The sequence below is a fragment of the Monodon monoceros genome, unplaced genomic scaffold, assembly GCF_005190385.1.
Source record: "Monodon monoceros isolate NGI ecotype Baffin Bay Population unplaced genomic scaffold, NGI_Narwhal_1 Super_Scaffold_17, whole genome shotgun sequence".
NCBI classification, from domain to species: Eukaryota; Metazoa; Chordata; class Mammalia; order Artiodactyla; family Monodontidae; genus Monodon; species Monodon monoceros.
In genome coordinates this window covers 25,643,083-25,666,814 of record NW_021703773.1, presented here as the reverse complement: position 1 = coordinate 25,666,814, position 23,732 = coordinate 25,643,083, and the positions used below count along the sequence as shown (strand labels likewise).

Below are 23,732 nucleotides of genomic sequence, written 5' to 3'. Positions count from 1 at the left end.
TGGGAAGAGTGATGACAGAATTTTTTCCCTTCTTCTTTAGGGGAAGTAAAAAGCAATAATTATTGTATTAGTCAAAGTCATAGATACATTGTTTTTGCAAAGAGTCATTCATGGGAAGATAGGAATCTCAGAGAGACTTCAATGTCTTGTCAGAAGGGAAGTGCTGGGTAATGGATCATGGGTCACTTGATGTCTGATTTTGATTTTTCTTGCATGCATTATAGCATCCTTAATGACTCTTTAAAAGGAAAAGACGCATGAAATCTATTCAGATTCAAAATTATTGTTTTCTCAACTTCATGAATTTTGACATAAGGACATTTGAATGCTATTCAGATTTCCACAGCATCATCAAATGAGAGGTTATTTTGTTTTTGTTTTTTACTAAGTAAACATTCCAGAAAATACTGTTATGAAATAATTATGTCTGTCAAATTCCAACACTAGGCAGTTAGCCTGGGGGATATGAAAAAGGCATCTGGAACATTCAGCTTCACATTTGCGAAGACTTGAGAGTGGTACACTTAACACCATTCAGTAACAAACTCCAGGAATGTGCATGCACTGTCAAGTATTTTAACCTGATAGTGAGATGTGAGGTGAAACATACACTTTCCTGAGTCTCTGGAGACCAGGAGCACGAGCCCCGACTCTGTCACCAGCCAGCTGTTGGATTTGTCATACCACAGACCATATTTGTCTTTTGTAAATAAGTAGTTGTTTTTGGACACTCAGTTCTGAAATTCTATGAAAAAAATCACCAAAGGATATTTTAACTGTTGGAAGTGGTGTGAAAGTTTTCTTGTGATTATTTTAAGAACGTTTACCCTTTAATGCCCTTAACAATTGGGTAACTGAGGGCTCTGGCATGAAGTGTAAGAGGACCAGAGAGCTACGCCAACATTCCTGGACCCGGTGGCTATTGTTTAATGAGCCGGGGTAATGGGGAAGGGGGGATTTCATAGTAGGAGAGAGGCAGACTTTATTTATGGATAATGGCACTTTGACATCACTTGATATTTGGTGTTAGGGTTTTAATCTTGCTACAATATATAGCACTGATTGTAGATGCAAGTGAAGTTAGAATTTACTTATTGGACATTGTGTGATCTAATTCTGATGTAATGACTGTAAGAACAAGGTGGTAAAGGTAAAAATATAAATGACAGATGTTTTTTAAAACCCTCAGTTTCCAGGACTCAGTGATGAAGTGGATTGTAAATGAGATGAAGAAAGGCATGAGGATGGCTCTGAGGGTTGAGTTTGAACAGATGAGGGAGGTTTCAGTGCTGTTGCGATCGGTAATAAAAACAGTTCGGGACTTAGCTGGAAATTCTAGCATTTCCTAAGAGAGGGTAATGATGTATAATGAGAACTGATGGGATTCCCTCTTTGGAAAAAACGTTTATGGAGAAATGTGTCTGTCTACCCTCCATTCTAAGTTTGTTCAGTAATGCTGAATGCATTCTGAAATTTTCCTAACTGCATATTTTTTATTGAAAGCTATTTTTAAATCCTCCCAAATTTTGTAAAAATCAGAAAAGTATTAAAATTCGAAAGGCATGCATTTATATTCATGATTTTGAAAGCCAGTTCACCTATTTTTTTATATGTGGACAAGCAGTGAATTTTGTATTTTCATAACACTTGGAAATCATTGGAAGCCTAATGGTTTATTTGAATCAAAGGCACTTACTAACAAATTAGAATTAAAATAAGCATCAATGGATCATAGTAAATAAATATATTCACTGTTTCTATTTTAACTTGTGTGCTTACTTAGGTGATACAGTAAACAGAATTCACTATTCTATCCCTGTCTTCAAGGAGGTGAGGTTTTAGATGGAAAAATAAACTATATGCACAAGAAAACATCGAAGACCAGAAGTTTAGTGGTAGGATTCACAGCAAATCCAGGGAGGAAGAAGAGAACTCAGGAGGAATAGCTAGAAGCCCCAGCAGGAATGCTCTGAACTTGACCCTTGAGGATGAGCATGGTTTGGAGGATGAGCAGTACTTGGGCACAGTTGGGCAGTCAGCCTGCATGCTGAGGCAGTGGTGGGTGACAGGACATGATAAGAACGATCTTGTCATGGGTGTGACAAGATGGGTATTGATGGGTATTTCCTGGGTCTTGTAGGCAGTCCCGCCAGGAAGTCTCTTAGAAGGCCAGGCAGACCCTCAGCAGGAGGTGAGGAAGATGGGCACCAGCAGGTGAGGGTCAGGAGGGAGGTTTTTTGCAAGACATGGGTGAGTGGTTTGGGAGCAGTGGAAAGATGGAGTCAGAGATTATCTCCAGGAGTGGGGAGTGTGAGCATCTTTGAGAAGAGTGAGGAGGTAAGAAAGTGATGCCGATTGGGAAGACAGTGCATCCATGGGCTTTGTGGGCTCACAGAATCATCTGGCTGCACACTTGGCTGTCTTATGCATCTGGGCTTTGCTCCTGAACTCTCTGTGATGCTTAGTGCAGGTGAAGCTTCACAGCCCCTGTGGCGAAGTCCCAAGGAGCCCGTTCTGTCTCAGCTGGGCTCGGGGCTGCCCCAGAGCTAAGTTAGGTAGCTCGTGTTACTAGTGTCCCAGGAGAGAGCTGGGTGAGCACACGGGCTGGCAATGACAAGTCACAGTTAGGCTGATGGACGGCAGTCACGCACACAGACAGTCCTTGAAAGAATGAGCTGTAGAAAACGAGGAACAGCATTCTTACCTCCTTCTGCTGTGATGGGCCAGCAGTTGTCTTGTTGTGGCTGTCACGTATTAGGAATTGATGCCCTCACCACGTTGTTTGAGGTGGAACATTCTAGCTTGTGGTTTGACAATTACATTGCATTTGTTGTAGAATAATAAAAGTAACAACGTGTGAGTAATAACAGCAGCAATAAATCCAAGTACTATTGGTAATCCTTTATATTTATAGAGTGTACTTATGAAGGGCTCAAAGTGTTTTCATAAATCTTTTACTTTTTCTTATAAAAATCTCCACAATATGGGGGCAGAAAGAAAGAAGCGTCACTCTGTATAGTGAGCACTTGGAAACTGAAAAGGACAGGCTAAGGGACGTGAATCCGAGGATGGACTGAGTCTAGGACGGCATTTTGCAAGTATTTCCCCTGATCCTCCATCCTCTCCAACTGGTCCTCACGTCCCGGGCCCCTGGCCATCTGATTATGATGTTCTCAGCTTCTCACCAGTGGGGACCCTTTCATTCATCACTCACTCACCTTCTTCCCCTTGGGGTCTTTAGACATCAGCCAGTAGGGGTGACTTTGCCTTCCTCCCAGACTTTTTTTTTGTGCCATGAGTAGAAACACAAACTAAAGAGAGGAAAGAACAGTCCTTGGGGAATCAGGACTCTTGTCAGATGTTGCCTCCAGTATAATCTCTTGGGGATTAGCGTGAGGTTCATTTGGTGTGGGTAAAATTGACATGTTTCTTGATCCAATGTGGAAAATTTTCTGTGGAAAATAAAATGTAACAGTTATTTTATGAGTGAAGAATCATGAAGCCCCCCATGGGACTTTTCAAAATGATTTTCATTCCTTTTTCGGCTAAATCAAGTGACCCTTCCTTAGCGGATGAGAAGAGACTAGGTACCTCGTCTTCTATAGTTTGTCAGGATGTGTCTTAGTTCCCCCATTCCTGTCTCAGTGAGAATGGCTGGAGGACCCCGGGGTGGGCACATCCGGTGCTGGGGGGAGTTCCTCCTGGAACGGAGACCGAGTAGCGGGAGAGGGAGGGACCGCTTCAAAAGCTGCAGAGGGAACACCCTCTGTAGCGGGAATCGTCATCTTGATTCTGTGCTTATTCAACTGCTTGACGTGTGTGCTTGACTTTCTCTGTGCTGCCACCATTTATTTCGGTTGTGACAAACTCTCCAGTATGTCTTGCTTAGGATCTTGTGATTTTCTAAGATTATTTCCAGGATTAAGAGAGAGAGCGTAGATGAAAGTGCCTGACATACTGAGTGGTGCAGAGCAGGTGTTTTGTACGTGCTGCTTCCCTCCCCTTCAGGTTCATGTCCATCTTCATGGAGACACACATCTGAAGTCAGGGCCCAGTCCGTTCATTTGGTTCCTAAGCAAATAGTAGACGCTGAGATCCACGGGCGAAAATAGTAAATGAGCATCAGCTTGTATTTCTCTGTTAAAGTAAAAAAAAGTATGATGTCGATCTGGATATTGCCATATAAAAACAAATAAATGCAAACATAGACATCATAGAGTTTGAGACACTGGACATTAAAATTATATGTTATACTACTAGTAAACGACTGTTTTAAAAATAACTTATTGATGTGTTCCTAATTGTCCTCCTCCAATTTTCCCATCGTTTCATTTAATGGATTTAGTTTTTCTTAAGCGATATGGAAAAAAATCGGAAAGTTTTTCTATGGGTAAAATAATAATATAAATCAATTTGACAGGAATGCTCAAGTTTCTTTTAAAAAATCATCATTGAAAGTGTCTTCTTGTTAAAAATATGCAAATATATTACAATATATTTCAATTATGGTATTTATGATAGATATACGTAGAAGTTTCTCATTTCCCACCTTGTTCTAGTTATTGGCTCTACTTATATTGATATTTAATTTCATAAGCTATCAAAACCTATATTCAATCTGGTTTTAATTTCTACCCTGTTTTGCTATCAGGTTACATCAAATTATATAATTATATATTGTAAAGGATTTCAGTTCTTCTCAACTTTGCATTTGGCCCTGAAGATCCTTCAGGACTATAAACTAAAATTTAAAGAATCAACAATAGTTAATCAAATGCTTAAAATAGTTAAGGTACTTTAAGCAATTTGTGATTTTCAAAGTTTAGAATAGAAACATGTTGAGTTTTATTTTTTAGACATATTATCCCTGGGCAAAAACAAAGAACACAGACCTTTAAAGAGAAGTTACTTTTTAAATTCTGCTGCAAAAAAGAAAAATGAAAAACTACCACTCTGTCTTGCAATATGTTCCGACAATAATTGAATTACATTCTTTGTAATTAAATGTGACGTACAGTTGGCCGAACTCATTTCATTGTACTTCAGGGTGTCCCTTTATGTAAATGGATGTCTGTATGCATGTCTATCTGTTTTTGTCAGTAAAACTGAAAGAAGTGTCCACCTTTGAGTGTGACATGTTGTTTGTGGTCACCTGGTGTCCCTTGGAGAGTACAGGTGGCTCATTTAGAAGCAGCCATATGTTATGTGGGTGGCTGCCTGTGAATGGGCTGCCCTGTACTGGCATCCTGCTTTCACAGAAACCTCAGGAAGCACAGGAGTCTCCAGCTCTGTGAGCAGTTCCGCACCTGAAACGTCGATGTTTGTCCATTCCGTTCTCCTTAAGCACTTGTTGGTGTGAGAGTATCGCTGCCGACGGAGCTCTGAGCCCTGAGGGCCAGGCTCTGCCTGCACATGCAACCACAGTGCAGTGTCATGTGAGACTTACCACATAGTAAGTGCTTAACAAGTGTGTGTTCAATTAATGACTGGGTGTCCCTTTAAGATGTATGATATTAACTGTTGTTTTTCTTCCTGTACAGATTGTGAGCTCCTGGTGGGGCAGGACTGAAGTTAATTAATTTTTTATCTTCAGCACCTAGTAGAATGCATGACACACAGTAGGCACTTTATATATGCATGTCAACTAGGTGATTTAATTAATGAATTAAGGTTGTAGGTCAGAAGACAAGATGCTCCAGATTTATGTTCCTAACTATATTAGTGAAATTATCTCATTTTTTTCACTTTATGCCTATTAACATAGTGGGTTAAAAATTATATTGAGATTATACTCTCCAACACATTTTATCCGTAAAAAAGTAATATTACTAGACTAAGCTACTGTTTATAATTTACTACCTTCATCATCAGGTAGGAATCATGATTAAAAATACATTTTAGGAGAAGAGTATTAATAGCTTACATTTACAATCAGAGTAGCGGTATTTATGTCAACATGAAAACATTTTTGCTTAAAACTAAAATGTGTAAAGGACATGGATCACCTGAACAGATTCAGTAGTTGTGCCAGACAAACATTAGTATTTATCAGATAACTTGAGGCTCATTCTGTTTGGTGAAAGGAGCCATCCTTATAAAACTTTACAGGTGTTCCTGTTAAAAAAATATTCTGTGCATGTCCTACTATTATTAACCTCCAATATAAAAAGAAGTGAATACAACAGAACAGAAATAATTAAGAAAAAGTAGAAAAACTAATAAAGAATAGGGGCCCAGGACAACAGAGAACAGAAATACGCATTTGTTAGGATTATGTCCGTGTTGACTCATATTTTATGTATTTCTATTGCTTGGATACTCATCACAATCTGTTGTTATTTGTTATTATATCTGATTCCTGTGTCGGACAGTAAGCTCTCTAAGTCCTGGTACCTTCTTGTTCTTGTCTCAAAATTTTGCAGATCTTGTTTGTTTTAAATTATTTCATGGAAGAAGTTGTTGATGAAGGGTTTTCTTGTTTTCCTGGATAAATTCACTGGATCTGTAATGAGACGACACCAATGTTACAAGTTGATGACGTTGATTCTTCTGTTTTCTGCCTGACATGCAAGCCCTACCTCTCTCGTACCAGCTTGTTCCCTCTCTTGTCTTCTCTCTTCACAGACCATCTCTCTGCAGCCTCCAGTCACCTCTCAAGCTCCCTCCACCTGATAAAATGTTTGCAAGCTTCACACACACACATAATCTTACCTCATCCACTACCATGTATCCCCTGCTACAACCTACCTTTCAGCACTAAATATCTTTTTGTTTTCCTGCCTTTTTTTCTCACTCCAATCCATACTCTATAGGACTACTGATTATCTCTCTGAAGTGCAGATATATTTGCGTGACTTTCTGTGCAGCTGCCCTGGCTTCTCCATGACCCTGTTACATACTGACTCGGTCTCAACTCCCTGGGCTCCAATCCAGCCCTTTCCCTTGTCACCCATATCCACTCTGTCTTCTCTTCAGTCCTATTCCCACTCCACCTCCACATGCTTAAAACGAAGCTTCAGCAAATACAGATGCTCCCAGAAATTGTTCTGCACTCCAAGATACACCACATTCTTCCGAACTCCCATGCGTCTGTGAAGACTTTACCTGGAGTTTCTCCCTCTAGTTTTATCACTCCCGACACCGACTAGGCTTCTGGACCAGCTCAGGTCTTATCCCAACACTCCTGCTTCCTTTGGTGCCCCTCTCAACCTTCACAGGAACCTCTACTGTAACATCTATTCTTTTTAAAATACTTATTTTCCTATCTGTGTAATTAACTAGACTATGGAAGATAAGGGGCCATGTTTCATTCAGTACTTCTCACAACATCTAATAAAGCCCCAGAAGTGATACTAAATGTGTCTGGAAATTTGGACAATGCTCTGATTATATGTTCTTACCATAGTGTGTGTTAGAATAATATTCACCCTTTGGATGTGTTTAAAAACTGATTCAGAGTAAAATGCCTTCATCCATCCATTTTCGTGCAGATGCCTCATCCTGATCTTGCCCCAAGTTCCCTGAACCATCAGCTTGCAATGTCCTCTGCACGGACCAATAGGTGTGTATAGTGTTAAAGATCTGTGAGAAGGTGAATACTACGAATTCTTCCAGGAAGCCTTCTCAGAACTGGTGTTAACAATTGGAACCACTGGGTAGCTCTACTCAAACTCAGAGTATAGTCAACATTAAAGATTTGTTTTGGAATTATATAATATATTCAGAATTACACAACATTTCAAGATGGACTCCTGGAATTCCTAGCTGTGATTACCTTGCTTTATGATATCTTAGTGACATGTGTGATAAAAACCAACATGGTTCCAGAAAAAATAGGTAATTTCTTTGGTTATATGATTCTCATTCTGGACTTTTACAGGGTTTTGTTGTCTAGTTTTGTTTTTTACTCTGAAGCTCAGAAGTTCTGAGCTCTTTTAAGCTTTTCCGTTTAAAAATTACCACCATCCTTATGATTAATGCTATTTGGGTAAAATTTAGAGTGTCTTTCCACAGGGGTGGCTGACATAATCACAAAATAATAGCAGCAGCAATAAAACTTAGCACGTGGGGAAAAGAAATGGGTTAAATGAAAAAAAAAAAGCTGAACAAAAAAACCCAATTTGAAATCAATAACAGACATGGCTAAACAAACAGCACAGATATATAATTTAATAGATAATAATTTAAAAATCAAACACACACACACACACACAAATACTTCACCCAGAATTTCATTCTTAAATAATGAGAGTTGCATTTAAAAACGTGAATTAATCAAATACTTCATGAAATTCCCTGTTAATGAACTTCTCACGTGAACCACAAAAATTAGTTTTAGCAGTGCTCTCCTCCCGAATACAATTTTTTCTAGGTAACTGCAAATAAAGGAAGTTAATAAAAAGGAATTTTTAACAGTTCTTCTTTTACTGAATGAAAATGAGCTGTTGTTGCTGTTTTTGCATATGGCAACCTTTCTTAGATTACTAACTTTTAATTTTTTTACAAAGAAATACATTATTCAAGTTGAATTAAGTCTTAGGTAAAGTTATGAGATAATGTTTCTATAAGCATGCAAGGCTTTATCAGTGGTTCATAGGAGAAGATATCAGAGATTCTTAAATGATAAGGATTCTTTGTCAGTCGTGTACTCAAAGCTCACCTGAGCATGAAGGTAATTTCTCAAGAGTCCCTCGGATGGAGGACGAAGAGTTCACATGACTGCGACCCTCACGGTTCATCTTGGGTGTATGAAGTGGATTAAATCTACAGCAGCTTCTTTTCAAACATAAGTGCTTGATTTTGAAGATAAGAACTAGTCCAAACACTTGAGAGTTAAGTAGAAGTCTCTTATAAAACTAATATTTTGTTAGACTTTAAAGAGATATAGGATTTAATCCTTAAAAACATTAAGACTGGGTAATTACCGCAAAAGAGATGGAGTAATAATTTTCATCTGCCTGATGTTGGGAGCTTGTTTTGACTAGAACATTTTGTTCAGAGCATCTTTGCTGCTTATGTGACTACGAAGAAATCAGTGGAAAACAGAAAGAACTAGAATTACTAAATCGTTTCAAGCAACAATTGCAATTCTTAATAGGTAATGTTTTGAAACAAATAACTTGATTTAATCTTCTTAACGTTTCTATGGCTTAAAGAAAATACAGAAAATCGGAATTTATACACTGATTTATGGCAGGCTACTGGCTTCAAGATAAAAAAGGATAACTTCTCTATATTTTTAAACCACTATTCTATAGCAGCCTTAAGAGTGATCATTTTAAAGTCTTTTAGATTCAGGGACTTCCCTGGTAGCGCTGTGGTTAAGAATCCGCCTGCCAACACAGGAGAAATGGTTTCAATCCCTGGTCCGGGAAGATCCCACATGCTGCGGAGCAACTAAGCCCATGTGCCACAACTACTGAGCCTGTGCTCTAGAGCCCATGAGCCACAGCTGCTGAAGCCCACATGCCACAACTACTGAAGCCCACCCACCTAGAGCCGTGCTCTGCAACAAGAGAAGCCACTGCAATGAGAAGCCTGCGCACCACAACGAAGAGTAGCCCCCACTTGCTACAACTAGAGTAAAGCCTGCACTCAGCAACGAAGACCCAACGCAGCCAAAAATAAAATAAATAAATTAAAAAAAATTCTTTTTTAATTTAAAGTCTTTTAGATTCAAGTTAAAATGGAAGTATCTCTTCTTTGGAGGACTATCTTTGTAGATCTAAATATAAATCTAAGAAAATAATTTTTGAGATTTTTTAATAACTACAGAAAAATATTTTTCCTGAAAGGGACACAAAATCAACAGCACAAAACTTTATATTGTCATTGAAGAACTCTGCTGTTATACATCGATTCAACTTATTTCACCAATGTTTAAAAGCAGCGTTGAAATTTTTAAGAGACAATGATAATATTACACCCTAACCACATAGCAAGCAGAGCTCAATTGAAATGACTGTCATTCAGTTTGTGAAGAGAGAGGCTGCAGAGGGGCTGTGTATCTACTCTGTGTGGACAGACTGAGTCCAAGCATCAAACTGGTTCACTGCACAAGCAACAAATTTGGGGTTTCTAGAGCTCCTTCTCTAATCCTTTCAAGATGTTGATTGAATGCTTCCTCTAGGAATAAATGTCTATGTTACTGCCTGTAACTGTGCATGAATTATTAAACCCTGTCAGAAGTTTTGAACAAACAAAGCTCCCTTCACTGAGTTGGAAAACTAAACTTGGGAATATCAAAATAATAAATAAAGATAATAAACACTTTTCAAGTTTCTGACAAGAAGAGGAATATATTGGACTTCCCTGGTGGCGCAGTTGTTGAGAGTCCGCCTGCCGATGCAGGGGACACGGGTTCGTGCCCCAGTCCGGGAAGATCCCACATGCCGCAGAGCGGCTGGGCCCGTGAGCCACGGCCACTGAGCCTGTGCGTCCAGAGCCTGTGCTCCACAACGGGAGAAGCCACAACAGTGAGAGGCCCACATACCACCAAAAAAAAAAAAAAAAAAAAAAAAAAGAACAGGAATATATTGCATATAATGACTTTAGGTAGGTCTAGAAGCTTCAGGCACTTAGGAATCAAGTGTAGGACTTTTTTACAAAATAACATATTTCACGATATTGTCAAGGACTTAACTGATCTTTTGAAAAAACAATAAATGGAATCATAAGAAAAACAGGACAGCTGGTAGTGGGAAGAGTAACTGCCCTTTCAAAAATAGCTTGGCTCATAGCTCAGGGAGATCAGCTCAGTGCTTTATGACCACCTAGAGGAGTGGGTTAGGGAGGGTGGGAGGGAGATGCAAGAAGGAGGAGATATGGGGGGATATATGTATATGTATAGCTGATTCATTTTACTGTAAAGCAGAAACTAACACACCATTGTAAAGCAATTATACTCCAGTAAAGATGTTAAAAAAAAAATAGCTTGGCTCAACTCTGCATGATGAGGTGTGGTTTAGAAAACAAAATCTTTCAAGACTGAGTGATAGAAAAAGCAATAAAACAGACATTTTTATAATAATTCAACACAAAGTTTAGCAGTCATTTTTATTGGTACATCTGTGTTTACTTGTTCATTTTTCAATGTTTCTTCCTTCCTTCCTCCAAAAAGGTTTTAATGCAGGTTTTAGGGCAGAGGAAAACGTTTCTTCAAGCTAATTTTAATGTAAGATTTGGGGGTTTTAGAACTTTGATAACTTGTTTGATGGAAAACTTTAAAAGCCATGCTCTCTGAACTTAGAGGGAAAGTCTGGATAACCTTTAAGCATGAGTGTTTATCTGTGAAGTGGATGGCTAATGAGACAGCACGTAAATCACCAGGAAAGTCAATGTCATTACTTTATCTTTTATAAGCATCAATCTCCAGGGAGGACAGTCTTTCATAACAAACTCTTCTGTGTAACCAGGAAATAATTCACTGTCAGAATAAAAGGTCTCTGGCAAGTCAGCTGGACCATTTCTTTGTCCACCCCTTAATCATCCTCAGAAGTTCTGTGTGTTTCAAAGTTTAGTCTTAAAAAATTAGATGGAATATTGCCGACTTTTCAGAAGTGAGTCTCAGCCTTCACCAAAAACTGAGAAATTATCAATGTCTTTTAAAGTTATTTATGTCTAGCTTTCACAATCTAATCCTGGATTTTAAACATCTCCATTTCCAAAATAGGTATTTATTCAACAAGCATTTTATAAACTTAAAAAATCCAGGTTTCAGGTGCTCCTAGAAAAATCAGAAGCTTGGGTCAGAGGGAGTGTGAATTTCAGCAGGACAGCAGGTTGTCACTGTCTCCTGGGTTGCTGTCCTGCACGGCCTTGCTCTGCGTTGGTAAGACCTACATGGCCCCATTAGCACTTGAGCTTGGCACCTCTCATGTAGGTTTTACTTCACCCAGGTTTCTGTCACAGGGGTACAAACAAAAAGGATAGATGTTTGACTCTTTCTGTTCATAATTTTGAGACATGGATTTTGTCTCCTGCATATGTCCAATTTTATGCACCACTGACACTTGATACTCAGATACCTAATTTGACTTCCAAATGGTGAAACAGTTTGAAACATTGGTTATTATTACCATTGTTAGTGGAGCCCTACTCCAGCCATCATTCCAGCTTGTCATTCTGCTCCAGCCAGCGGTGGCTTCCGGTCCTTGTCACCATGGGCAGTGGTGCTTTCAGAAGCACTGCTCTGATGCTGTCTCTTCCAAGCCCCAAACCAAATAAAGCAGTAACAACAAAGACTTGCTTCCTCTTTCCGTTCTGTACAAAGAAAAGCTAGAGCTAAATAACCTGCAGTCTGCAGCACGTGAGCAAGGGTGGTTGTTTGTCCTAAGCGAGTTCAGAAGCTCGCTTCCTTTCCCGGTGGTGCTGGGACTATGCGTCAGACTAGCCTTGTCAGATATTTGCATGAGCCCTGAAACCCTATGTGACTGGGGCCCTTCCCCTTAATTCCGATCCCCTTCGTGGTAATTTAAAATATCCTTGTTTCGTGCTGAAATTGACATACTGTTACACACTTTCCTTCTGGGCATCTTTTTTTTTTAAATATATTTAAAAATTATTTTAAAATTAATTTTATTTATTTTTGGCTGCATTGGGTCTTCGTTGCTGTGCGCTGGCTTTCTCTAGTTGCGGCGAGCAGGGCCTGCTCTTCATAGCGGTGAGAGGGCTTCTCATTGCGGTGGCATCTCTTGTTGTGGAGCACGTGCTCTAGGCACATGGGCTTCAGTAGTTGTGGCATGTGGGTTCAGTAATTGTGGCTCGCAGGCTCTAGAGTGCAGGCTCAGTCGTTGTGGCTCACAGGCTTAGCTGGTCTGCGGCATGTGGGATCTTCCCAGACCAGAGATCGAACCCGTGTCCGCTGCATTGGCAGGCGGATTCTTAACCACTGCGCCACCAGGGAAATCCCTCCTTCTGGGCATCTTGAATTACAACTATTTGCATTTCTTAAATAGATAAACAGAGAGTTCTTGTAAAGGCACAGTAGGTAAAGACTGACATTTTATAGAAGGAAACTGTAAAGAGGGAAACTTTTCTTGGCAACTGTATGTAAATTACCAAATGTGTACTCATTTCCCTCCCATATACAAACCTGAAGAACTCAATCTTGATTATGTAGATATTATGAGGGTAGATGATAGTGTGAATTTAAAGGTATATCTTCCTCAATGGAAAGCACTCAGAATGCAAATTTGACAGGCAGACTTAGCAAAATCACACGTTCATTTTTTAAATTTTTATTTATTTATTTTTGTGAAAAGGAAAATGTCAAAGTTAGGTGGAAATAGATGTGATCCCATGTGGTCCCTCAAGTTTCCAGCTCTACTTTTTTAAATGGTCAAAATTTGCATCATGATATGAGGAGAGAGATTTGTTAGTGTAGAGCTGTCTTCACAGATGGCCTTAAATTATTGCCTCATGCAAAAGCAATGTACGGTTCTCAGTAACGCAGAGGCTAAATCTTCATTTCTATCATCTGTTTCTTTGAGTCTCAGAGCTTAGCTTGATGAAGTCATTACTATGATTCATTCTGGGGTTTCTGCTGTGCACGGAGGGACTTAGGAGTCTCTCACCCTGGCCCTTGGGACCACAGCAGGTAGGACAGAAAGCCCGGCTCCCATAAGCAGAAAGGACTTGTTAACTTCCCGAGAAGCTTGAGATCTGGGAGTTTTAGAGGAAGTGGGTCTGGGGGCGGGGGCTCGAGTGAGCACAGGCAGTAAAGACCCTGATAAGCACCAGGTGGCAGCGAGGGGTGGCCCTGCTGGAAGGTCCCAGGTGTGACAAAGAGGGGATGTGGACACAGGAAAGGCATACATGAAGCTTACTGGAGAATCCAGAAGGCTGGCTGGACATATGGGTTACCTGATGACAGTTTGGAACTCTTTAGAATCTCCTTGTGTCACTCAAAGTGGGGTCTAGCTGCTCGCCATTTGAAGGCTAATCCTCAAGAGGCAAGATTGGTGGAAAGGAAAGTTTGCTTTATTCCAGAGGCTGGTAACTGGGGGAGAAGGTGGACTTGTATCCAAAGGCTGACTGCCCCGTGACAACCAGCGGGCAAGAGCTTTTATAGGTGGAGGGAGGGAGCTATGTGCAGAAACAGCACAGTTAGCTCCGACGGCCATCTTGAAATTGGTCATGATCAGCGTCATCTTGACTGTTTTAAGTAGTTAGTCTTCAGTTCCAGGGTCAGTTTGTTAACATTTCTTTGAGGCCAGTTCTCAGAATTGTGGCAGCTTGTGTCATGGCTGCAGTCTGGTCATGATGTAGTTAACTTCTTCCACCTGGTAGGGGTTTCAGTATCTACATAACAGCTCAAAGGATATGACTCTGAATATTATCTATAGCCCTTGAGGAGGAGCTAAAGGTCCTTGACTTTGCTTAATGACTAAACTGTTATTATTTTGTCCTGTTTGAATGCTTTCCTTTCTTTCTGCATTTTCTCACTTCTCCAATTAAACTTTTTCTTTGGCTAAAGTTTTCTACAGACAAAAGACAGGTGGAGGCCATGGTCCTGCTCAGTTTCACTTGTAAGTATATCAATAGATAGGAACAAATAAAGTGATCGAACCCCAAGAAACAACCAATGGTTAACAGATAAACCCAATCAAGACTCACATGTATTTCCCCATTTTTAAATTCAGAGTCTTCTTTTTCTTTCTACACTTCAAGGGACATTTGACAACCTGGTCTATTTCATCGATATTTTAACGCCAATATAGACGCCACTGTTACGTTTTTCTACTAATTCCCTCCTTCTTTTCTCATAGGTTTTGACCTAGTGAAATGTGAGGATCCGGGGATCCCTAACTATGGCTACAGGATCCGGGATGAAGGCCACTTCACGGACACGGTGGTTCTGTACAGCTGTAACCCAGGCTACGCCATGCACGGTGGCAACACTCTGACCTGTCTGAGTGGTGACCGGAGAGTGTGGGACAGACCACTGCCCTCCTGTGTAGGTGAGTTACTTACAAGTGCACAATGAGAGCTGGAGGCCCACGCATGTGCTCTGACTTAGTTCTTACAGAGGAAGGGGGAAGGATTTCCACTGCTCTCTCTCCAGTATGGGTTTTTATGTATTCCTACTATTTGTGTGAGTGTGTGTGTTTGTTTTTTTTTCTTTTTTTAGGTAGGAAAGACATATCTCCTAGTACTATTTTATTGAGGCTCTCTGCACAGAATTATTATTAGAAATATAACACAGTGTTTCACTGTTTTATTCTCTTGACTTTGCACAGAGGATACTGCCTTTCCATCAAGATAATGCTAGGGAACAAGTAAAGGAAAGCAATGACAGGGACAAACAGATGGCTGTGATTGTTTTCCTGTGTGTACAACACAGACGTGATGGTTTGGGCTTTTAAAGGTAGTTACAGGAAGCCTTTAATGCCTGGAGTAAACTTCCCTGTGTTTCTGTATCCCTTTCAGCGGAATGTGGGGGTCAGATCCACGCTGCCACTTCAGGACGCATCTTGTCTCCTGGCTACCCCGCTCCATACGACAACAACCTCCACTGCACCTGGGTTGTAGAGGCAGACCCAGGAAAGACCATCAGGTACTTGTTTTATTGGGTTTCAGTGATTTGAGAATAGAAGCATGGCTCCTATTCTTGTAGTGGAGATAGTGGTACATCCATTATTACCCACTATTAGATTTAAGTTTCTGAGTTAAAGAAGAAAATGTAAACACATGGCCAAGGTTTTTGTTGGTTTGCATGCTCACTTTGGTATTCCTTTGAAAATTTGTGTTAAGCCATCCATAGTAAAGATAAAAAAAGTAAGTACCTCAGTTAGCTTTGGCTGCGTAACAAGTGGGCCCCTGAAACTTAGTTGCTGCAAACGATGATTTATGTGCTCATGTCTTTGTGGGTTGCCCAGGCAGTTCTAGTTGGTTGGGGTGGGTGGTTTAGGAGGGCCTCATGCAGGTTTGGGGGGCTCAGCTGGATGGTTAAAGGCTGCGGTCTCTCCAGGTTCTGTTCCTTCAGGAAACTAATGATGGTAGAAGGTTCCTAGAAGCAAGAGATGGAGACTTTGCAAACTTTTGCTTGCATCACATTTGCTGATGTGCCATCTGCCAAAGCAGGTCTCAGGGGCAAGATAAAGTTTGAAGAAATATAATCCACCCCTTAATGGGAAGAGAATCAGTTATATTGAAAAGGTTCTGCATATAGAGGTGGAAGAGGTGTGTGATTATTTTATGATATTCCAAAGTAAGTTTGAAGGAGACCAAGAAAGTATTCCAATCTAAAGTTACACGTATAACAGAAAATCATGAAAAATCTCAGATAATTGTGCCAACATTTCAACAGAAAGTATTACTCTATATCAATCGATAGTCCTAAATGATGGTAATTTTTTTAATTAACAAGTAAACCAACAAAAAGTAAAATTCTCCATGTGCCAGTCAAAAGGCTGTGTCAAAACCACAGTACGTAAAGCAAAAAGTAATTTCAAAATAAGCTGTTCTTTAATTATAGATCTTGATGAACAAGGAGAGAATGTACATTCTTTAGTCACGCCTCATAAAATCCCTTTTCTCCTCCCATTAACTCTCCTCTTTCATTGTATTCTTTTGAAATCTCCCCGGAAAGTTAATTTTTTAAAAAACTCTGTACCCCACCTCCCAACAGCCTTAATCCACGTGCCTCTGTTCCTTTTCCTCTTCCCTGTGTTATTGCACTGACCAAAGACTAAAAGAATCCAGGCAACTCAACTCTGAAATATGTGAAGAAGCTCAAAGAGACAGGTGCAAAGCAGAAACTTCTTTCTGGGGCAAGTGGATACATGAAAACATTTATGAACTAGTGGGTTTTGTCCTTATTCACAAAAGGTTTGCCCAGCAAACTTAGTAAATTTATCATACTGCAACTTTATAACTTAGTAAAAAAGTGAAACGGGACAAGGAGGAGTGAGGTGACCTGCTGATTCCATTCAGTGTTGCTGTTTCTCATCAGGTGACTTCCATCCTCCCTGAAATTCACCAGACCTCCTTGAAGTTTGATCACATTTACATCTTGGGAGTGAGTTAAACTGACATGGCACAAACTATTACCACTTTCAGACCCTCCAAAAGAAATATTCTTACTATGTACAAGGAGCAAGGGAAGGAATTTAAAGCATGTAAATATTGCAAAAAACATTATTTTATAATAACTCATTTAAAAATTAACTTGTGTCATTAAGAAAAATGATTAGGTAGTTATGGATCCATTGGGACACAAATAAGGCATATTTGAGGAACAGAATTTAAGAGTCTGTATTCTTCATAAAAATCAACATAGTCACTTATCCAGTGAACTTATCCAGTGAACTAAATAGAATTAAATACTACTTCTTAACTTTGAATTCCTGAACACTTGATCTGAATAATCCAAAAGCCATTACACCGAATTTGATTGTGAAAAATCCTAGGAATCATCTGTGATTCATAAAATGACTTTACATAAACAGGATATATTTCCTTTTAGGCTGATTTCAAAATTTTCTATTTCTGACACATCTCCTTGTGATTTGTTTCCCAAGAATTGGAAAGAGCTCTTGTTCCCCTAATGCAAACCAAGTGATGAATTCACTCTTTGCAGGTGAATGTAATACTTCATTAACATTTTAGTAAGAACAGAGAAAAGAAATTAATAAAGAATGAGTTGAAGTAATAAAAAATGTACAGCTTTTGCATCATGAACTGACTTTGTCATTTAACCGTTAATGTTCTAGAAAAAAAAAAGACATTGCCTATACCGCTTTATTGTTTGGGGAATTTTTTTCTTCTTGTACGTATCTTTCAAGTTACTCAATTTGTAAACAGATCTTTTTCATTTAAGGCATAAAGTCCTTCATAATAAGGAAGTTAAGAAGCAAACATCAGTACTTGTAATTAATTTACTCCATCGGTATTCAACCTCATCCCAAAATGTTTCTGGTGATTTCTCTTCATTAAGAAAATATGTACTATTTTTAGTATGGCAATTTGGAAAATAACATAAAAGTTACTTAAAATTGTATATTATGTACTTAAAAGTGCATAATATACAATTTTAGGCTTAAAATGGTACTGATGCTAAGAAAAATAGGGCTTGGTCTTAGTTTGGATATTCTTTAGCTTAGTTTACTGAATTATTTCATTGGTATCATAGCCAGTATTTTATCTACATCGTTTGCTTGAAAATAAGGAATACATCAGTCATATAAACATGAGCCCAGGGTTTAATTTAAGTATTAAAAATTCTTAATATAAATGGAATTCATTACTATACATTCTATTATGATTTCTTTAAATGTCAGTGTTTTTCACTGTCAAAGAATAAATAAGGAACAAGATCTCGGAAATTATAAAAGGTCTGGTTTCAACACTTCAGGCCAGTTATTACTGGGCCTATTTTGATTTCTTGGAGGTCCAAAGCAATTTCTGATTGCATATTGCTGTAACTTTTTGTTCGAGGTAATAGAAGACCCCAAAATAGTTTTTGTTATAGGGCACTTGGGTCTGGAAGAGGTTTGTAATTTTAACACGCATACTATAAAGCAGTTACCAGAATTAAATTTAATTAAAAGTCTAATCACAAGACACTGCAGTAACTTTAGCCACGTTAAGAGTTATATGTAAGCATGTGTCTAAGAGACCCAGTGTGTTTCACTGCTGAGCACAGCTGTAATTTATACGATAACGGGAACAGCATTACAAACACCTTCAGCAGGCAGCGTCAAGGCAGTGTTTTTCATAATCGTATGTGTATATTGTTCCCTGGCTTTAATTGCTTTTCTGCAAGTGTAATTGTCTGGAAAACTCACTTTGAAAGTATTTCTGTTCCTAATTGTTCCCAGGAAATTGCATTTGGAGGTGTAGTTGAGGGGGATTTTATTAGAAAATCTCATGCAGTATTGAAAACATTAGAGGCCTATCAAAAGTGTATCAAGATTGTCAAAACTGTCCACGTGCAGACTTTTAAAGAAAGTGAAATGTGGGATGTGATCCTGATCTCACCGCATCTGGCCGGATGGGCTGTAGAAAGATCGGGGGAGATGTGGTTTGGAGATCTAGGAATGTTTTAATTTATTTTTGACCAACCTTCAAGATTACTGTGAGACATAGACTAAGCAGGAGAAGGACGGGCAATTGATTCCACTTCACTGGACATTTGTCTCCAAACGTGAGGTCGGCATGTAGTAAACGTGCTGGGAACATGAGTCGGGAGTCTTTTGCTGACAAGACAGACAGGCGTGGGGCCCGGAACCCAAGCACCTCACACGCCCCTTTCCCGTCAGGGCCACAGCGGGGTATCCTGCCTATCTTTGTGGGTAAGGTGAGGAAATAACCAGCCATCCAAATAAAAGAGAGCAGTAGCTCTTCAAAGTCTGCCCAGTGTCTGAGGCTGGGCTCCGGCCCACCTTAGCTGGGGCTGTGGGAGCAGCTGCTGGGTTTAGGGAACCCGACCAGCTGCCTGCAGAGTGAGAGAGAGGGAGAACCCTGCAGGCACCCGCCACGGCACAAGATCCTCATGCAGGCGATTTCAGTTACTCCGCTTCAGCTAAACAACGCCAGTGCCCCAAAACAGGATTCAGATTTCAGTTGCAGACTTACTGTGAAGAATTGCATGAAGGACAGACTTCTCTTTTAGCCCTTCGGCTCCCAGATCTCTGCATAAACAACAGAGGCACGTCACAGGCAGTTCTTGATCGCGTCTCGCGCCTTCCCGAGGGGGATTGCTGCGCTCAGCTCAGCCACAGACAGCAGAGTGTGTCCTCGTGTTGCTTCCTTGTCTCCCAGTGATAAACACACTTGGCGTTTTACAAACACGGATAATCAAAAAGGGAACTGGCCATTGAAGATGAAAGTGTAGAAAGAATTGAAAAGTGGTAACACTGGAAGTGAAATTCCAATCACACATAAATGGAGCTTAGGAGAAGCAGTTGATGGTGGGGACGTTGGTATGGCTGCTGTTCCAGGGATGAACGCCTCACAGGCACAAGGCAGGCACGCCAATTTCAGGATTATTATCATCCCCCCTGGGCCTCTTTCTACTTCTTTATTCCCTATTTCTGTTAATGCCTGTCTTCCTCAGAATGGCTGGAGGTTTTAATTTTCAGTATTCTGCTCTTCCTTGTTTCTCCCTCACCAGTCTCCAATATTTTCCCAACTGAAAAAAACAAACAAACAGGTATTAATATATGTCTCACAGCATTCTTTTAGTGAACTACATTAAATTTCTTCATAATAGGCTCTGAGAAAAAATTAGTTGCATGCAAGCCAAATCCTTGTCAGCTCTACCCTTGTTTGTCTTTCTTCTTATCTGTGATTCCCAGTTCCTACTTCCCAGGCTCTTACTTTAATCTTCTCCCAGTGAGCCTTCCAAATCCGTCCTCCACCCTCTCCATCTCTGAGCCACCTCTTTGCTAATCAGCGAACATAAGCTCCTTAACCAGAACTGTAACACCCTCTCGACTTGGCGTCTGGTCCCCTACTGGTTTACCTCCGACGGCTCATATGCAGGTTACATTTCAGCACAGATGAAGCGTGTATGAGTCTCCCATCCCAACCTTGTCATCATAGCTCTCTCGACCTGTGCTCCCCCCAGTTTCTCCTTGTTGCCTCACCTCCAGATTCTTCCCATCTTTGGGGGCCCAGTTAAAAGGTCAACCCCTCAACAAGAATTTCATTCTTGTTATCTCATCTGAAAATAATCTGTGTTCTTCTCTGGACTCAGTGTTTGCCCTGCAGTTCCTTCCTTCTGAAGTAGGGTCATCACTACATAGCAAGACATCCAGGCAAGCCTCTTAGTGTCACGAGCTCCTCCCTCCTTCCCACACTCCTGTGATCACACATCTCAGTAATTCTACGTGGAGCCCCAGGTCTGCTCTCCCACCAGTACTGCTGCTACTTCCCTAGTCCAGACCAGCATGACTCACTGGGCCTCTTCTCTGACCATCCTGCCAGGGCTGCCTCTCAACCACTGCTCCCACTCTAAGGAACATGTTTTATTTTTTTTCAACTAAAATATTAATTTTATATGGCTGAAAAATAAATGTATATCTAGACACCTTCAAAAGTATAAAAAAGAAAGGCATGCATTATCCCCATACTAGACATCATTGTTGCCATGTTCACATATGTCTTACATGGACCTTTGCATATTCTACAGTGTGGGTGTCTATAATTAATTATTGTCTCTCTTGGTTATTTACATTATTTCTAATTTTCAATATTATACATAATAATATGGCAAATAGTATTGCAAGTAAAGCTTTGCCTCTTTTTATAATTAATACCTTAGAATAAATTCCCAGTAAAATTCTTTCTGGGTCAAATGGTTGAGACATTTTTGTGTGTCTTAATACAAATATTTCTATCAAATAAAGCTGATCATATCACTTACCCCCTTTAAAAAAAGTACATATTTTGTCTGCTCATTATGTGCAGAATCAATTCAAGTTCATTGTCATGACGTTCAAAGTTACTTATTTTCCCAATTTTTGAAATACTAGAAAAGTGTTGCAGAAAGATAAAAAGCCTGAAAAGTAGTTTGCTATAATCCTAGACACAAAATATAACTACAGTTTAAAATTTGGTATATATTTTTATAATTTCGTATGCAAACACACACACACACACCCCCATATATATATATAATATACATACATATATATACAGCTTGATTTATCTGTTTATCTACTTGTTTAATTATTTTTGAAAAATAGTATCATGCCTTAATATTATTCTGAAGATTTCCTTCAGTCGATAAACATGGTCAAAGTTTTATATCCTTACTTGTAATTCCACCTCATTCTGTTTAGTCATGGAAGAAGATTCTATTGCCTGAATGCACCATAATTTATTTAAACTGTACCCTATTGGGATATTTGTGTTGTTTTCAGTTTTTCACTCTTTTCAGCCATGCTACCATCCTCCCAATATATCACCTCGAGGGTACTTTCTACAATGAATTTCTAAAGCTGGACTTGCTGTGTATGCACATTTAAATTTGTGTGGTTATTACCAAATTGCTTTTATGAAGAGTAGATATGGCTTCAACAGCATATGAAAAGGTAGGGTCTCCACAATGTCACTGAAACTGGATAAAGTGTTTATAATCTTTGCCAATCTGGTAGGAAAAAAATCTTTGCATCATTTTTTGTTATATTTGTAACTTTTGTATCTTTACATTTTTAGCATATTAATGAATGTATTTGTTCAGTCGCTTTTTGTCTCATCCTCTTTATTGAATTATCCTTCCTATTTCTCTCTGCCTGACAAAGCCCTTCCCAGACACCTTGAGGCAGAATTAAACACACCTGATGCTTTGTTCACATCTCTTAAAGCTTGTGACACTGTGCATTGCAAAGTGTATGTTTTTGTTTTTTTTTTCTTTCATGACTGTGTCTGAAATGACTAACAGTTCCTTCAGGATGATACTTTTTAAAATCAATTTTTAAACTTTCCCTACCTAGTGGTATGGTGTCTGCATATTGACTTTAATTATTTTTTTTAGAATGAAAAATGGCCATTTCTTTATCTGTTTAAATTTTGTTATATCATTTTTGTTGTTGTTGAATTTACAAGGTATTTCCCAAATGGCAAAACTTACAGCATCAGGGTGAATCTTTTTTTGTCTATGTAAGCTTCTTATTAACATATAACATAGGCACATAAGACTATCCAAATGATAAGTATACAGCTTGTTTGTAAAAATACTCCTTGTTACCAGCAACCAGATCAAGACCCACATTGTGCCCTTTGAGCTCCATTTAAATGATCCATTCTTAAGGATAATCACTATCCTAACTTCAGATAGATAATCGCTATCCTAATTTGAACTTTATAAAAATCGAATTATACAGTGTGATTAGTTTTGTGTCTTGATTTCCTCAACCTTCACTGCCACTGATACAGGTAAATTATTCCATTGCATGAATACACAATGATTTACTTATTTATTCCGAGTGTTGGTGGACGTGTGAATTGTTTTTACACAGTTTAAGGTTATTGCAAATGACGTCGTGTTGGATATGCTTTCATGTATTATTTGGTGGATGTGTGCATGTTTTTGTCTCAGGTGTACACCTGCACTCAGCTATGGTAGATACTGTCAAATGATTTCCCGAAGTGGTTAAACCAACACCACTCGCATCACAGTGTAGGTCACTCCCAGGTACCTCACCTTCCCCTGCACTAAGCATTGACTGTCTTTCCTTTTAGCCATTCTAGTGTGTAGTTGTTTTAATTTGCTTGTCCTTGGTGACTGATCAAGGCCATCACTTTTTTATATGTTTATTGGTCTCTTGACTATCCTCTTTTATAAATGTCAGTTGAAGATTTTTGCTCATTTCTTTTTGCACTGGAATGCCTATCTTTTCCTTTTGATTAGTATATAGTTTTTATACATCTGAATGCAATCTTTTGTTGATTATATATTCACCAGCTATATTCTTATACTCAGTGGTCTTTTGGTTTCATAATGATGTCTTTTGGTAAAGACAGGTTTTCAATTTCAGCGAGTCAAATTCATTTTGGCTCATTTTTCTTTTATGGTTAGTATATTTCTTATTCTTTAATTAAGTTATATCAAATATTTTGGGGGGGGGTTTCTTAGTGTTTTTGTGTCCAGTTTAAGAAATCCTGCCTCTCCAAAGTTATAAAAAATATTATCTTAAGTTTTTTTTTGTAGGAGATCTATTTTATCTTCCACATTTATGTTTTCATTTCATCTGGAATTAACTTTTGTGTAAGGTATTAGGACG

General features: G+C 39.2%; 1 protein-coding gene across 1 annotated transcript in view; it reads left to right on the top strand.

The window, feature by feature from the left end:
• CSMD1 (CUB and Sushi multiple domains 1) overlaps positions 1-23,732 on the top strand; it is a 1,429,265-nt gene that overhangs the window by 1,154,739 nt on the left and 250,794 nt on the right. The window contains exons 24-25 of the mRNA XM_029226263.1: positions 14,769-14,960; positions 15,430-15,556. Of these exons, the coding sequence (XP_029082096.1) occupies positions 14,769-14,960; positions 15,430-15,556 (319 nt within the window). The remainder of the gene's footprint in view (positions 1-14,768; positions 14,961-15,429; positions 15,557-23,732) is intronic.